Source organism: Xiphias gladius, chromosome 23 (assembly GCF_016859285.1).
Source record: "Xiphias gladius isolate SHS-SW01 ecotype Sanya breed wild chromosome 23, ASM1685928v1, whole genome shotgun sequence".
Taxonomy (NCBI): domain Eukaryota; kingdom Metazoa; phylum Chordata; class Actinopteri; order Istiophoriformes; family Xiphiidae; genus Xiphias; species Xiphias gladius.
The window spans coordinates 4937915-4956252 of NC_053422.1; the positions used below are offsets into that span (position 1 = coordinate 4937915).

At 41.3% G+C, this 18338-nt stretch overlaps 1 protein-coding gene across 5 annotated transcripts in view; it reads left to right on the forward strand.

Annotated features, from left to right (window-relative positions):
• The window catches only part of ankrd50 (ankyrin repeat domain 50), a 36658-nt gene that overhangs the window by 8495 nt on the left and 9825 nt on the right, over positions 1-18338 (forward strand). For all 5 annotated transcript variants that reach the window (XM_040119664.1, XM_040119666.1, XM_040119667.1 and 2 more), the window contains one exon: positions 8225-8457. In XM_040119664.1, coding sequence (XP_039975598.1) covers positions 8225-8457 — 233 coding nt within the window. The remainder of the gene's footprint in view (positions 1-8224; positions 8458-18338) is intronic.

Genomic DNA, 18338 nt, shown 5'->3' on the forward strand with positions numbered 1-18338 from the left:
TTTCAGCAATGTGCCTGTTGCCTCTCTTTGTCTGAATTTGAACATAGTTCAAGTTGGGGCACATTTCAGTCTGAAGTAAAACCAACCAAGACATTTTTATAAGTTGATGAGGGAGGTTTGTGGGCTTTTTTTTTTTTCCTTTTGTGTTGACTTTTTGACTCTTGCACGTTGGGCGGCCCTTCTTATTGGGGTTAAGGGACGCAAAATGAAAGTGGCCCCGTGCCTTTCATGTGGTTCATGGCTGTGGAAAACTTGCTGCAGATTACGGCCACATTTTACAAACAAAAAAAAAAAAAAAAAAGGAGTCAGTGTGACGCATCAACTCCAGTTGAGCAGATGAGGAGAAACAGCAGCGCTGGTGAGACTGCAACGATGACTCAGCAATCTGAGGCCAGCCGCTGTCTCCACGCCACTGGCGGATGGTATGTGTGTTTATGTGAGGGGTTATTCGTGTGTACGTGGATGTGCCTACGTGCTTGTGTGGGCATACATAAGTCATTCATATTATTGTTATCCCTCTCAATAAATAAACTCATAAACTCTGGTGCTAAAGCTCGTATATCGGCTCATAGAAAAAGATTTAATGCAAGTTTAAATTCAGTCACGGGGGCAAAGGAGAGCTGTAACTTACTTTCCAAACAATCATTTAGACTTTAAAACATAAAATAGTGAAAAATGCACATTATATGTTGCCAGAGACCAAGGTTAAGTGTTCCCCTTGCTTATTGGGTCCAACCAGCAGTTCACAACCCAAGAATATTTGTTTTACAAAAAATAAGGAAGCAGAGAAAAGTAGCAAATCCAAATGTTTTAGAAGCTAGAACCAGAGCTGTTTGGTATGTTTGCTTCAGTAATGACATTAATGGTTAAAACTCCTGAGAAGCGGGTTTTAGATCTTAAGTATTTCTCTCCAATATTAAATACTCATAACTAAAAAAGTAACAATCAAAGCTAAAGTTTCAAAGTCAAAAACACATCCAGTCTGCTCCATACGGACGGTGTGGGTGTGGTGTGATCAGATTTGATAGACAGTGCTGGCAACATAAGCGGACAACTCCACAACTGCCAGCACATTTTGATTCAAATGCCCCTGATTGATTCTGATTGGTGGATGAAGACATGTGTCATCACTATTTTTCAACTGGGTCTGCCCCCTTCAAACCAGTGAAGGAACAAGGGGAAAACAAACAAATGCCTCCTCGGGAAATAACTAAAACTGTTTATGCAGCACTGCATCACTCAAAGTAAGAAGCTGATGGAAAAAAAAACATGTTTTCAGTGACTTTTTAATCAAATTTTAAGATTTTTTTTCTTATAATGACTAGTTGCCCCAGCAACTTGTCTCTGGCCCGGGAGAATTTGTTCATCTCTCCCGGGCCAGAGAGCTCACACTGCTGCCCTTTGTTATAAGAAATCTGTACATAATCCTTACTTTGCTGGCTTACCACACCTTGCAGGTTTACCTGTCTGTGCCTAAAACCTTGTGAAAGTCCGGATTGTGTGTCGAGGTCCGTGCACACGGCAGGAGGAGGGCAGAGAGTGTTTTGGAGGCACACTCTGGCAGGAGTGTCGGCAGGGAGAAGAGGGAGTGGGTTGAAAAGGATGAAATTTCAGATTCCTTTGACAGTATTGGATAGCTGGCCAGGAATGCGCACCTCGTCTGGGTTGGGAAGAGCTTTGGGGATTTGGAATAGTTATCTGAGGTACGTGTGCTGGCCAGAAAAGAACTGTGACTGTTTACACTTTTGCAAATCGTTAATAGGGTGCATTATAGAAGTAAACAAATATGATCTTGATGATCGAAGAGGCCAGATTTGAATGTTTTAATCAAAATTCTAATCATTTCAAATAATTGGAATTTTAAAAACCTGTTAACCAGGTAAATAATTTGACTCAAACTGGCAAGTCAAAGAGAGAACTGTACCGTTTAATAGCAACAGTTTGGTGTGACGTAGGTGAAGGGTGGGGAAAGGGTTAGGTCTCAGATGGACAATAATCCCCTCGCCCTCATAAAAACAATGTGATCACTGTATGCGACCAGTCCCATGACAGAGCGTGCAGAATCAAAAACATCATAAGACTCCTATCTCAAAGACCACCGATATCAATGTAAGTTTGTCATTTTAAGGACATTAGTAAGGGTTTATAATGCGGAACCATTTTGCGCTTGTTTTTAAAAGAAATAGTTGTTTTTGTGTGTGTAAGTCATCCTGATTGGGCTCCCACGCGCTCCTCACATCCCCTCGACCGGGCAGCCTCCAGGACATTGTTTCTCAGACAGCTGGGGGCATTTGTATGCTTCAAATCCAGGACAGAATTGATTGTGCAAATCCATTAAGCCAAGATCAAATTTTGGCATTGTCCAGCATTTTTAAAGAATGGCAGAAGCGAGCACTTTTTAAATACTAACCACTCGAAAGGGATTGGAGTTTTTTGCTGGTGTGTTAGGGTGATTATATGAGATAATCTGCTTTTGACAGCTGGCAGAAAACACCTGCTTTGACTTCATTGACACAGGTGGGGCCTGAAGTGGAACATGCTTGGGAGTTTTAGCTTTTAGATAGTGGGGCTAGATATTTTGGAAGTTTTTTGATACTGGTGCCAGTAAAACAGTGTGTTTTGGCACAATACCAAAATGACACATAAATATAGAAATATGTTTTTCTAAAATAAAAATAAAAATTTTTGGCTCATGTAACAAAATAAGGAAAGACAGTTCCTCAGTGTTTAATATTTCCTTTACACAAGCAGCGACAGAAGAACTTAATAGATACTGAGTAGATAAAATTGTCCAAAAAGGGCAAAGTCTTCATTTACACCAGCGGCTCTGTAAGGCTGTATTAAGGCACAGCTATACTTTGAGCAAAATGCTAATGTCAGTGCGCATGCTGACAATGACGACACTGACGTGCTCGTGTTAAGCAGGTTTGACGTTTGCCATGTTCACTTTCTTATTTTTTTTCACGTTAGCGTGCTAACATTTGCTACTTAGCACTAAACAAAAAGTACAGTTGAGGCTCATGGGAATGTCATTGCAGGTATGCGGCCATACACCAGGGTTTTGTACAAATTGAAATTTTGACGTGACGATGGCGCTAGATGAAAAGTCAGAGGATCACCAAAGTTGTTACAAATCCCCCTGGTAGTGACATGAATTTGTGTAACAAATTTCATAGCAATCCACCCAATGGTTATTAAGATGTTTTAGTTTGGACCAAAGTGGTGCAATGACTGCCCGGCAGATCAAAAGACTGATATTACCATCCCCAGAGCCAGGCAAGCAGAGATACAAGATTGGAAAATGGACATTAGCAAATTCTAGACTGCAGCCGGCCCCGAAAACCCAACTATACTCATGTAGGATAGAACTCGCTGAGATACAAAGTGTGGGCAGAGTAGCCTCATATCAGGGGAGACGTTGATAAACTGTGCACTTAATCAGAATAATGCCGTCATGGTTTTAAGCTCATTTGTGTCCAGACACGATGCAGTTGTTCAAGCATAAGAAGGATTTTTTTTTAAAAACACTCCCCAATTCTCCACTCAGTCGTTTTGAACAAATGATTATAATGACCATTTCTGTATTTTTGAAAGGTTACTAATTTACTGCTGCAAGGTTGACGTCCTCACAGAGTTATCTGTCTAATGAAAGGCTCTCGGCACAAATTAATGTAAATGTGTCTGTCCGCAGCTTACATAATTGCAGTTTTGCTCCTGTGTTACCACTCCGCATCAAACCCTTGATTTGCAGAATAAAAAAACAAAAGACCAAAAAAAAACAACCCCTTTTAAAAAGCTCTATTCAATGCATATCCATGTTGCAAGTATTGTAATGAAGCCTTAGATTTGGAGTTTATGTCCAATCAGATAAAAGTGGAGAAAGATAACAGATTGAGGAGGAAACAAGGGCATATGGCGGCTGTAACAGGAAGAATACAGTTAAACTGTCTGAGCCTGGCTGTTCAAACCATTTGCTCTCAGCATCACTCACTCCTTTTGTCCTCATCAGTGTGATTACTTTGAACAAAAATGACTGCAGTAGCGTTACGCATAATGTAAGATTCATATAAGAAAGTACGAGGGAAGAATCTGCAAGATAGTTTTTTCTTTCACTTTGGACGAGGTGGTGCATGCGTCAGCTGTTGTCGTTGAGTTCTGTGGCACTGAGCTCTCCTGACTTTTCAAAGATGCTGAGAAGGGCTTCCTCCAAATTGACTTGAGCTTAATGAAGAGATGGGGGTTCTTCTAATGAAAAGACCTCTGGTTTTCATCTGCTAACGGTGGAAAAGCTTTGTCAGTATCACTCTGTGTGGTGATCTGTTTGAAGCCGAGAGCTGAACTCGCTTGCTGGCCATTCTTCCATTAACGGCATTCTTCCATTAACATTAACAGCACTGTCAAGGCCGGATATGGATTGTATATTTCACTATCTGTGTTCTTGAGCTTGTGCTGTATCCCGGTCAGTGTTTATGTGTGTGAGTGCGTGGCAGTGTTTGGGTATGTGGCATGGATTTCAGGCTCCACGCCCGCTCTATAAAATGAGCTGTGTAAATTTGCGAGGCTCTGGCTCAGTGCCCGGTGCTGCCCTGTCGGCCCAGACATCTTCACTAGACGTCACACTGAAAGCTTCACTTTGTACATTGTGGAGGGAGCAATGGCCACCACAGTCGCGAGCGCAACATGACAGATGGTGAGTGCATTAGATGCATTTCACATCCCCCCTCTTCCCCTTTTTTTTCTCGTCTTAAATAGCAATTGGCATCAACTTGGGCATATGTTGAGGACATGAGCGAGAACCAAATAGTTGCTAAAAACGTCCAAGACCACTGTGTGTGGCTGAATAACTTTTAATTTTCTGGCTCAGGTATACTGCAGGTTTGTGTGGCAAACTAAATCAGCTTTTCCTGAGCTGATTTTCTCTCCATCTCCCATATCCCATGGAGTTTTCTTTGTCTGCAGTCCCTGTCTTTTGACTCTTTGACGGCCCGAAAGTAGCTGAATTGTGAGAGAAGAAAGGCTCTTTGTTTTGCCCACTTGCTGTCACTGTGGATTTGATTGTCTCAGTAGGCAGCATGGCCTCAGACACAACCATTCAAACACACTCACACACCGTCACCCCTGTGGATGGACATTCCTTTTGGCAAGGCTCCCAGATGGCACTGCGTGTTCTCTGTGGGCTGCGGCCATCAGAAGGAGTGACTGACTGTGTTTCAGAAAGGCTGAGCAACATCACGATAGAGAGTGAACGCTGGAGGGCCTTAACTATGCTTTTCTTTCCTGCTGAGAGTTCATACTGCTTGGAAAAAGTTATGAATACAAGCTAAGGATTTAGAGACTTTGCAAAAACAGGTTTAACTGCCCAGTGTCTACCTGAGGGGGAGCTAATGTAAATTTTGAAGGATTTCGTCTAGTGCTGAAATGACCAGTTGATTAATGGCGGATTTGACTGGCAACAGCAAGCAATAACATTTTAATTACAGCTTCTCAAATATGAGAATCTGCTGCTTTTCCTCATTACAAAGTGAATATTTTTAGGGTTGTAGGCTGTGTGTTGCACAAAGAAAGCAATTTCTAAGAAGTTGCATTGGGAATTTTCAGTTCAACAATTTAATGACATTTTATACACCGAAATCAGTCAATTAATAGGAAAAAATAATTGACAGCTTGATTAGTAGTTCTCCTGCGAGACTTTCGCAACAGTTGTACTCTAATATATTGTATATGAGGTAAATTGTATTCCAATATACTGGAAATTTACCCAAACACTTGCACTTCTCTTTAGTAACCAAGGTGTGTCCCAGTACTTTGGACTGAGAGTACACAGACTTTCACCCCAGCAACTTCTGCTCACATGTGCTTAAAGATAATGAACTTAAAATGTACGCCTGAAGTGGTAGATGCTTAAAAAGGTATTGACTTTGGAGCCACAGGGTTAGTGACAGGCTGCTGAGCCCCAAGATGAAGTCTCACTGAAACAGTAATTTAGTGTTTATGACAAAGCTTACAAGCAATGTCAGTTCCATTAACGAAGAGTGGTAATTAAAGAGACCGTCCCATCATCTGGAAGGTGACCGATTTTATCTGCGCGACAGCTACCCGCAAAAAGCCTCAGATGCCCTGAAGCCATCTCTACTCTTGAGTCAAGTTTTCATGTCGATTTAATTGATTTGTTCAGCCTCCTTTAAATGTTTAATTAACCTGGACCCAGATTAAAATGTCACTAATATGAAATCCTCAGATCCTTTATCACGGCTAGTTGAGCTGGATGTAATTTTATGGATCTTGGGAAGTGACATTTTCCCAAACGGACGTCTTATGGCTGGCTTCATACCGTTGGTGGCAGTCACAGTGAAACAGATGTCTCGCCAGCACAAACATAATTTCACAGAACTGCATTTTTTGGCCATCTCCCTTCGTCAGCGTTTATGTGTGAAGTTATACATTAGTACTGGAGCAAGTAGATTCTATGTCTTCCTTGCACCGCTGCGTTGACAAGGGGTTAATGTAGCATTTAAACCGTGCCACAGGGCACAATTTAATGGGTGTTCAAATTCAAAGATCAGTATTAATGTTGCAGAGAAATTTGTTGAGGTTTGACTTAGATCAAATCTAGCATCTTTAGTTTTGATCATAGTTGCTAAACAGATTGTCTGCTAGGTAAGTGATCACAGATGGCGTTGTTCTCTCGGACGGTTAAAAAAAAACTAAAATGCTTCGCCAAATATACTTTGGTGGCTGTTTAATATACCTGGGCGCCCCGCCCAAGTAAAGTCTATGTGTGGGAAACACTGTCTTTGATATCATCTCGAAGCCGAGCATTTAGTCCGCGGGCAAAGCTTTTTGTCGAACATAAAAGGTCCGCCGAATTATAAATGACGGTTCAGTATCTGCTCAGGATGTTTCTGTGAGCTCAGATCATCTGCAGTTGGCCTGTTAATGGATGCAATTTGGGTTGGAAGGAGACATATTTAAACACCCAAACTCTCTCCCAAGTGAGACTGATGAGCCGAGATTTGCGCGGCTCAAGAAAATCACTCTCTTGTTCACCGTGACTGTGTGTCACTGTTGCATCATACCAGACAAACTGGTAGGAACAATATATCCTAGAGTAGTGCTTGTGCCAGGCAGAGGAGGATAACAATGGGACCGTTAGAATTATTTTTATACCAAACACACTGGAGATTTTACTTCATTAACATTATAATATCAGAGCTGTGTAGGAGGCAGAAAAATGTCTGCTTTGGTTCGATTTAGCCTAACAACAATATGGACTCTATAAAAAGATCATCAGGCCAACTAATATAAGACTAAAGTGCTAATATAATGAAACTATGCACTAGGTTAGCTTGTTGGCTGAAATGACCTCTCAAGATCAATTTAGCCGTGCTAGTCTATTGCTCCTTGTTAAGATAGTTAGCTAATTAGTATAGAAGGCTAAATAGCCAGGTCTTAGCTAACCAGTTTGTTTTTTCTGGTTTGTTTGTTTGTTTTTTCTCTCTAAGTTTTCAAAGAGGCATGGAAGTAAAAGAACTAGGGTCAACTGTTGTTGAGTTCAATAGATGTGCTAGCCTATCACTCCCTTGTCTCGATAGTTAGCTATCTTTCCCAGCAGGCTGATAGCTAGCTTGCTGATTGTTAATGATGCCAAAAGAAAGTACTGCTGAACTGATTAGTTAATTGATAATTTGATCAACAGACAACAATTTTGATCATCGATTAATCATTGTAGGTGTTAATCAAGAATATCCCTGTCTGATCTGCTTTGGGTATTCTGCTGTTTTTAGTTTTATATCTTTTGTAAATTGACTATTTTCTGATTTTGGACTGTTTCTCGAGCAAAAACAAGCAATTTAGAGATGTCACCTTTGGCTGCTGGAAATAATGACAGACATTTTTCTCCCTTTTCTGATGTAGGGTAAACCATTCATCAGTTAATTGAAAAAATAGTACAGATACAGGCAGATTAATAAATAAGGAAAATAATGCAGTTGCAGCCCTAAAGAAGAGTTATTTGCTAGTTATATTTAAAACATATATTTAGACTACAGTTTCTTTTCACCTGTGTGAATATTCTCAACCGAAAAGATTATATTCTGCCTCAAAAATATTTGTATCAAAAAAACAAAATCTGATAACGCATCCTGTCTGTTAGGTACAATCAGTAAGATTAAAAACATGACAACGTTCTCCCTTTCTTTTCCTTCTCTTATCCTTCTTTCCTCAGATGCATCCTCCTGCCTCTCCTAAGTGTGAAGCCTCCTCAGCAGTCTCTCTTCCTGCTTGTGGACTCTATCGATGAAGGCTGTCAACTGGGCGAGGGGGAGCAGAGGTCCTCCCCCGGCTCCCCCAGGACCATTGCCGAGCTCCTGGCCAGTCATCACGAGTTCCTTCCGCCCTGGCTGCTGCTCATCTGCTCCGCACGACGACAGAACAAGGCCATCACCAAACTCTTCACGGGTAAATATTGTGTTTTTTTTTTCCCCCTAATGAATTACACATGTGGTCTATTAAGGTCACCACTCTCTAAGTGAAAAGGTAAGTTCCAAAAATGATTTTAAGTGTTGTTTGCAGCATTTTCAAAATCAATACATCGTCAAAATAACTGTGATACCTTAATCACAACTGAACTGAGCTGATGTGAAGAGACAGTTTCATATATTACACAGTATTTGTCAGTGCTTCTCCGTGCTTGTTTCCGCTCAATGGAAGCTATTTTTCAGTCTTATTATGATACATGCCAACTGAATGTGCACTTAACAAACAAAACCTATGGTGTGGTTCCTTTTTTTTTTGGTCACAGCTGTTCGAATAGTACAGATACAAAAGGCTCTCTAACATCACGAAATGCCCAAAGAGATTGGGGTCACTGCTGCAGACCTTTCTAGGAGTTGCGCTGCTTACTTCGTGTCCTATGACACTGTACCGTACCAGCTGCTATTATCTACTTGTCAGGCCAGCAGCCTACTCTGCGGCATAACATTCATCAAGAACCTGACTGTGTGGGAGGAAGACTCCTCCGCAGGCTCGCACTGCTGCGTGTACCCCCATCTACCTTTCCAAAACCACTGAGTGTGGGCTGTCGGCTCGCCTCTTAAACCATTACGTAATATCCCAGCAGTCTTAGCAGTCGTTCCTGTCCAACTCCCCACTCAGGAGATGGATGAAGTCAGGTTCAAGGCTGAATTTTTTGCCTTTTCTTCACTTGCATAAATGATAGTACAGTGCCCATATTAGTGTAGTGCAGTGTCCCTAATAACTGTAATTTGTCATTTTGCACATTATTAATGTTATTTAAAGGCAGGCACTGACAATTTAGCATAGAGACAGAAGCAGGCTTTAAATCTCGTCTTGAGCTTCATTTTCTCTTCTTGCTGGTGTTGCTCATGTTTTGTGTCGTCATGTTTGAATGATGCAAAATTTCTAGAAGTGGAGAAGCTGCTGTATTCCGTAGAGCAGCACAATAGGCCGGTAATCAGGAACCTGTATGATAAAGGTATGATCTTATTTTTGTTTGTCTCTGTCGGGCAGCGTGTTGTGGTCAGTAGGGAAATTTTAAGATGATGTAAAGATAATATTTACACAAATGAGGCATTCAAATGATAACATGTCAAGATATAATTGGACTCGGTGACACACTACACTCTCTGATATTTAGCCCCCAACTATTCGTTCGACTAGCATATGGTTTCTAGTGGGCAGTGTATTCACACTCTGGCATGTGTTCGTTAGATTGCAGTAATGTTTTGCAGGTATGCTAGAAGTCGCATGGCAAGGTGCGTAGGCATGCTTTAGACTAGCTGAATTTAAAAGGAAAACAGTACAGATAATTTACGTGGCCCTGACGGGTAAAATCTGAAAGCAGAAGAGCACCTGTGCAAAACCGCTTTTTGTGCAATTGACAGTCAATACAATTTGCCTGTGACACTCGAAAGGTTGTCTGTAGGGCTCTCACAGCTGATCAGTTGATTAGTCAGTCACCAGAAAATTAACAGCAACTATTTTGATAGTAAGTTAATCATTTCAGTCATTTTTTTTTAAGCAAAAATGTCAAACATTCTCTGGTCCCAGCTTCTGTAATGTGGGGATTTTCTGATTGTTCTCTGATTTCTACAATTGTAAGCTAAATATCCTTTCTGCCATTTTATTGAGAAAACAGTTAATCATGAAAATAATTGACATATTAATTGATAATCGTTCGTCGCAGTTAGTACATGTTGGTCCATTTGGGTGTAACGAGCCATGTGCCACTAGCAGGGCGTTTAGACTCAAGCCATGTTTTATAATAAGGGCTGTCAACGGTGTATTGATTAGGTATAATTTTATGGAGCAGTTTGTTGTCACCATTATCAGAGCACCTGTCTCCCATTAGATTGATTGTCCAGTGTTTACACCTCAATTATGTAGTTTGAAAGTAAAGTAAATGATTGGGTTCAGTGTTTGGGATTAAGCTAAATCTTAAAAGTGTAGGTGTCAGACTGGTGTAAATGTAGTTTGGATGAGTGTAGATCCGATTAGTGTCGACAGTGGCAGTGGGGGGGGGGGGTTGGTTTGGGAGTCATGCATCCTATTCAACAAACCAACTGTGATGCAATCTTCCCATTTTACAATTGCAGAGACATGCCCACCCATGCTTTCCTCTAACATCAAAGCTTCTACGTAGGTGCACGTGTGCTAGATTCGATTCTGGATTGGTATCAGAGTGTAGTATAAAGTATCCTCACAGCATTTTCCAAAACTCTGAGCCCACAGTCAAGAAGAAGTTTCATATTTTATTTCCTTTCAGTGGCAATTTGCATTAAATCGTATTTTCTGGTTTATCCCGTGTGTGTGTGCTGTCTGCTCTGTCTGGCCCAAACCGCAGTTCTAAATCGTCAGATTTTTATCTGGAGTGCACATAAAGTCGACAGCGGAACCAGTAGGGGAATATATAGCCGTATATGCCACAGATGTAAATGCTAATGGGAATTTTTATCTTTTAACTTACTTCAGAGAATCTCACTGAGTTCTGTGATTGCCTATTTGCTTTATCTCCTTTTATGTTTGTAGCTGATGAGCTGTCTATTCTTTTTGTTTTTGATATGATTTGGAGGGAATTTCCTCTTGGAACAATCTGATAAACAGCAGTTATCTTCTTGGGTTCCTTTCTTTTTTTGGACTGGCTCTCATTGCCTTCTCTTTTTATTGCCTCTTTGATGATGGCCAAGCTTTTGTTAGACTCTTATTCCAATTGCCCAGCAATTGGTTTTCAAAAACAATTCTCCTTTTGAACAGAGGAACAGAACCAAACTCACACATCAGATGTGATGGACCCATTTGAAAGGACACAAGTGATTTTTTTTTTTTTTTATTATTCTTTTTTTTAGATGAACATGCTGCTCTAGATTTAAAACTGTATTTTAACTTTTCACTCCATCTTGCTGAGTTGCGACGCATTGAGATGCTCCTACAGACCAACAATAAACCTTGACCTTGCTCCTTATGATGCTTTTAGCAACGTGTTTGTTTTGTCTGGATTCAGTCTTCCGCTTCTAGTTCAGCACTGGAAATTCTTCTGCAAGACTGGCTTTTCTTTTTCTCACACATAGACAGATGTAGACTGGCACACAAACACACGCACCCACTTACCGTGTCCTCCATTAGCTTGTACGCCTTATTATGAATACATACTTTATTCATGCAGCGCTGGACTTAAAATAGACCAAAGGACTTCACAATATCAAAATGAGGCCAAGTGTCCCCTAAAAATACCCTCCATGTTGTTTACAAGTCGCAGATGGCAGTGACCTGCCAAAAGTCTCCACTTTCATGCTCTGTGCAAAGCCAATTCCTATTTTATATGAGCGGCCTATTTTGTCTGGGGCGGAGGTAGTGTGGGTTTCCCAGTATACTCTGGTCTGCGGGGATGGGAACTTTGTGGTTGTGTGAATATAGTGTCGATAAAGTTTGAGTAATGACGTCTTAACCACACGGTCATTTTTCAGAAAAAGTTGGTTGGCCCGAAGTCTGCTGTGATGCCATTAAGATTTCTGTCAGAATTTAACATGGCTTTTTGAATTCCTCTTTCCTTGCCCAACTGTTATTCCTCGTGTCTGTCTCAGAGTGGAATGTGCTTTGGGAAGTTTTCAACACCTCTGAGACCGAGCAGGAAGAAGGAGGCATTTTGACTTCTGCAGCAGAATGCCTCGCTCGCATCCGCTCGGCTAATGCCTCGCAAACAAAGACTGTTCTGTTTGTGAGGAGGATTACAAGAGTTTTGCAGAGTATCCCTTTGGCTGACTCACATTATATGATCAGTCAGTTTTGATTAAGCCTCGGTCTTTATGTATTACTTTCTGAAATGGACTAAAATATCCGTTTTGGGATGTAAATAAACACAGAATTGTACTAAAAAGTGAAATGCACTCAATCTGTAGCAGCACTGCTTCTTTGTGTCCCAAGTGACACTAGACCTATGGAGAGAAGCGTGCTTTTTCTGTGCTTACCCCCTCTGTGTGCTGTGCTACTGTAAGACCATGATATGGGTAGCGGAGTGGAAACACTTAGGCAGCGATTTTGGTTTGGAGCTCGGTCGACTCTGTGCCAATTTAACAAGGCCTCCGGCAGAAGGGAGAGCAAGGGAAAGGGGAAAGAGAAGGTGGGGTGGAGGTGGGAGACAGTGGGGTTGAGCATTTAAATAGAGACAGCCTCTCAGACCTTTTTTTTTTTTTTTTTCCTCCAACAGCTCAGTCTCTCATTTTCTTACATGCACAACACTGATAAATGTGACAATTTCTCAAAATTGGTAAGAACGCCGAAATGCCTCCTATAACTTCTGGAATTCCAAATTAGCCCTATGTAATATAATATAAAGCAGACATTTTATTTATTTGCTGTGTTTTAGCATTTTCTTTTTCAAAGATTTCACTTCACTAATGGTCACATTAAAATAATTACAGAGTCATTTTAATAATAATCCCTTCACAGATTTTGATCCAGCCTAGTGTGTGATCTTTTTATCCCGTGGAGGCATCACTGAACTGTAATGGCTACCATCTGCCCAATATTGTTTATGGTGCATGCATGTCAAAGTCGCTGTTTCTCAGGCTGTGTGTGTGTGTGTCTCAGTGCTCTCCTAGGGTTAGCAGGGAGCACGGCACGGAGTGCACAAGAGTATGTCTAAAAATCCCTGAGAATATCTGACAAGAACATGCTCATAAATAATTTTTTATAAGGGCGGGGTGGAGATGAGTCTTATTAAAGCACAGGAAATACATTAGTCTTTCCAGAAAGTCCACACGCTAACTGATCTCAACTCTGGTATTAATTTGATATTGGTATTTACTGAAAAAATTCAATTCCTGCCGCTTCGCTAAGCGTGTGTGCATTTACTCTCACCTGTCACTTTGATATTTTGGTTTTTTAACTGAGGCCTTTATCAATAGCAGCTTAGAATAAGTACGGAAGTAGAAGACCCACCTTTCCTAGTTTGACATAGTGACATTCAGCCAGTAAATCACGTGAGGACCCGGCTACAGAGCCCTGACCACATCAGAATTGCTGGAAGAAAGGTTAGGGTTTGGATTGATAGCATCTTAGCAAATCTGAAATCAGTATCAAATCTATGAAAACAGAAGGATTTTAAATATCTTACTGAGCCAATTTAGCTTTCAAGAATTATAAGTAACAAACATTATTTAATAACTTGATATTTAAAGCAGTATCATAACTTTCCAGACTCTTTGCTTGTTGCCTAGGGACTCCTTATAGTCAAGAAATAGTGTTAGGACATAGCTTGCCATAGAATAACAAATGAGACATAATGTGTTTTAATTACTGAGCTTTCGAGAAGATGCTAGGTGGATTTTGTTACCTTTTAGAGAGGGTCAGGCTTTCTGATTCCCCCGTTTCCAATCTGTACTCTAAGCTATGCTTAGCAGCCGCTGGCTCTGGCTACATATCTAGCGTACAGACACGAGAGTGATAGGGAGCGATCTACTCCTCTAACTCTCGGCAAGAAAGCAAACAAGCATATTTCTCAAGAGGATATTTGTTAAAGAGATAAAACTCCAAGATTTAATAAACATACAAAGAACAGAAATGTAGAGCATGTCGTTAGCTGAATACCTACGTCAAAAGAAAGAAGATAAGATTCTTTATCTCTTATCAAGTCCGCCTGTTGTATATCAGAAAACAGCCATATAGAGACGAAAAACTGTGTTAAGATCAGAGATAATCAGATTGATCACCGTATTGCCTCGGTAATCTCTCCTCCCATGTGGAAGCATCTCGTGACTAATCCGAGAATACAGGAGGAGGTAGATGTCAATGATACAGCCCAGTTTAAAGGAAACAAAAAAACAAAACCTTGTGCAAGCTGTGCTTAGGATTTTGAGAGAGAAGCCAACATGAGCGAGAGATGAGGAAGGATGGAGAAGGCATGGATTTGTGAACTGCAGCGCCAGTAGTTATAATAATATAGTATCAGTGTGCTACTGGAGCCGTGAAACATAATAGCTCCCCTCAAACAACCACATTCCTGCTCTGCAGTGTTACAGCAACTTCAATGAGATTGATTTCCACTATCATAAAATACATTATTATTTTCACTTTTTTCCCCCAATTTTACGCTTAGTTCTTCTAGTTGGTCACAAGGGGCAGTTGGTTTGAGTTAGGGGGTTCTACCAGCCAAACATTTTGGAAACAGCCACACAAATACACAAAAAAACCCACACCTAAAAGCCCCTCTTAGTTATGAATCACATCTGTAATTAAGACGGTTAAATTCCTGGCTCAGTCTGAGGACTGTTACAGGAGCGTGTGGCCACTTTAAGAGGCCACTTTTTCGGGGGGGGGGGGGGCTGTTACTCTTGTCCTTCCGAAGATGACACCTTTGCCACTGCTCTAGAGTTTTTTTTACCCAAAGGTCGACTTGCACACCCCGCAATATATAGATAAGCCATTACAAATTCAGCAGCTGTTGTATTATAAAATGTACACTTTCTGGAAATTATGCGACTCTGGGATCGGCATTAGAGAGGGTAGTCCACCCTAGCAAGACCCTGAACCACATCTTCCACCTCTGCTGTGCCCGCCGTGAATGGAGCTTTCTTTACCCACCCCGCCAAGAGACAGAACTGATTTACCACCAGTGATCACAAATGAAAAGAGCAGCCCTGTTTAAAGTGTGCGCCCTCCTCCACCTCTCTAAGCAGCCCTTTGTCCCGAGGCCTGCGGGTGAATATGACACAGGGCAAGGCCATCCCTCCACGGAAAGGTCAACAAAAATCTTAACATCTCCCTGGATGGGCTTTTTTTTGGTTTTTACTTTCTTTTTGGTCAAATGGGAGACCTCACTGGAGAGACTGCGAGATCTACTGGCCGACGGACAACACAAACATAGTCATAAAGCAGCAAGGACAGTTTATTTCTTCTGGGCTGTGGAATGCTCCCTGAAGAGAGACAAAGATGGCTCTGCTTACGGACTCCCCAGTAAATGACATTTGCTGCATCCTTTAGACAATTGGATGTACGGTTGTAGGAATGCAACAGATAAATCTGAAACTCGACAATGAAATAAAATTAAGTTTTATGATTTATGGTTGGATGCAAAGAACAATTTTCGGTACTGAAAAGGGAAGGAGCTCCAAGGCAGTTTTTAAGCAAGAAAAATGAAAAAGCCTTTAATAAATAGTTTAAAGAACTTTCAAACCGATTCCAACACACTTTGGTCATGCTGCGGCCTTCACCAGGGAGCCTAAACTGTACTACACTAAACTAAAGAACATTCGACAAGTGCCTCCTGCAACCAAAACCTAATAAAAGCCCTCTCTGTTCTCTCCTCTTAGTTTTTTCAGTATTGATTGTTTATCTGCCTCGATTCCTGGGTAACGACAGCAAGGACAACATATTTAATTAGCTTAACCCCCCCCTTTCTAGAAATTGGCTTACACAGACAAGCTGATTTATGTTCATGTGCATGTATGAGTTGTCGTCTGTGAGGCTGCATGTTGAGCCTCACTTTGGATGCGCTGAAGACCATAATCCTCGCTGAATACTGTAATTTACCACCGTGCAGTCTGACAGCCTGGCAAATTACAGGTCTATCGTGTCTGTATCTATAACAGCCTGGTTGCTGCAGTGCAGTAACATGATTCTGAACATGGCGGACGAACTGGCTGGCCCCTCTCCTCCTGAGGTGATGCCCTTTGGTATGTGGCATGCTCCTGCCAAATTTTTCTAGACTTGAGATTTTTTTTATTTTCTCAAGGCTGTAGTACAGAGCAGGACTTGTCAGTATGCGCTTTAATTGAAGGTTATTTTGATTAAGTCTTAATTTAACTTTAATTGGAATAAATGCAATGGAATTCTTGGCACATTTCTGGCTGGTTTTGCTGCAGGGGGAAAGTCCTCTTAAATAAAGACTTTTCTTTTCTTTTTTTTTTAATACCACACTGCCTTCTTGACCTGCATGCCAAGGATGACTCTGTAAGTACCTGATTTCCCAGCGAGCTACCACAACCTCCCTTGTGCTGAATTTGTTGTTCGGACATTTCCCTGTGAAATCTTTCCAAAATGGTTCCAGACTTTCCTGGCACTGCATGGTGATAGAAGATAATGGCTTGTTTGACTTGATGGCTAATAAAACATGACTGACATCCTAGACTGAGTAGTCTCTTGTGCAGGTGAATGGAAACATGTGGCGGTAGGGCTAGATGAGGTCACTGGGAGGTCGGCCAGTGTGATGATGAACAAAAACATGGCCAGAAATTGAAGAAATTAGATCCCGGGTGGGGAAGGGAACTCCAGGCAATGCAAGCGCTGACTGCCACTGTGAAGACCAAAAGGTTTGTATCTCCAGAAAGAAATAGGTTATTTAAGGACCACAAAGTGGGCATTTTTTTTAATGAAACACTTGGTTTGGGATTGGTTTTATGTTATCTACGATCACGGAACCTGTTTAGCACATAAAAGATGTAAAACTTTTTGAACTTGCGGGCAAAAATTGAAAAGGATTATGTTGCATGAAAAGAGGGATTATCGGCCGTACCAGCCATACTTTTTCCCTGATAACAGAAATTGTTAAATGCACAGTTTGAATGCAGTTGATATACTATTTATGTACTGTTCACCCTGTTTGATCTGTGTATACCTGGCTCATCACTCTGTTATCTTAGCTCTCTCTTGGAATTTTTTCACTTGGATGAAATTTCCAGGCATCTGTGCAGCTGCAAGAAGCTCCGTGATATATAGTGACATCTCTTAGAGTGGATATCCATTATGGGATTCAATGAGGGAGTGCACATGTAAGTGACCAGGTGCAGTGCCTTATGACTCAGTCTCTTGTCACCATCTTAATGAGCTTCTGTCATTCAAAGGCATAAGTGCAGTCACTTTTTCCTTCGTTGTTGAAACGAAAACGTCAGCTTTGCATGCAGTGTTCTGCGAAGATGATCTTTTGATGGATGTATTATTCTTTATGCAGGTGGTTTGATAGCTCTATCAGAATGCACCTCTCAAGCTGAGCCGTGCCGTATGTGTTAAATGTACTCCTGTTTGCCCCACCCCCCACCACATTGGCGCTTTTCAGTTGCACCACAACAGGTTTAACTGGAAACCCTTTTACATCCTGTTTGAAATTCAGCAAGAGGCGTGTTTGGGCAGGAATGTTTTCACGTGCTTTGCCTCTAGCATTACATAAATTAATTGTTAAAGTGTAATCATTTCAGTGTCTCGCCTGGTGGTCGTTAAGCATGGCAGGAAATATACAGTACACATAAAATGGAGCCACTAATCTGAAATGATTTTCTCCTGCAAGTTATGTTTGCACAGTTGAATTAGGGCCTTATTAAAGTCAAAGCTTCTCAGTGCTTTGCTTTGTCTTTTCTCACTTGTGAATAAGCCACATTTATCCAAGATAAACTAGAAAGTGTTATCTTTATTCGTCTGTTAGAGTAGAAATTAGAGTGTCTATAATCAAACAAGGAACTCAACAGTATTTTTCAAAGCTTAAATGGCAGCACACTTTTCAAAGGACTGTTGTTTGCAAGACCGTTGGAGCTGACTCTCATCCACATACTTGTGTTTAGGAGGTTGGCGCTCTCATGTTTTTTGGAGCCGGGAACGCCGCAGCTGTCGAACAGACGTTTGTCGAGCGAGGGTTTACTGGAGAGCCTGAGGAGAGGGCAGCGAGGCTTGGGTTTCTGTTTTCTTTATGGATCCGATGACTTAAGATGGTGTCTCTCGCAAAGAACGTGCCAAATCTTAGAAGCTGCCAATCCGAAATCCCAGTTGATGAGCTCGGACCTCTAGTTTCTCAATGCACTTGCACACATGCACGCTTGCCTGGTTTGTCATCTGAA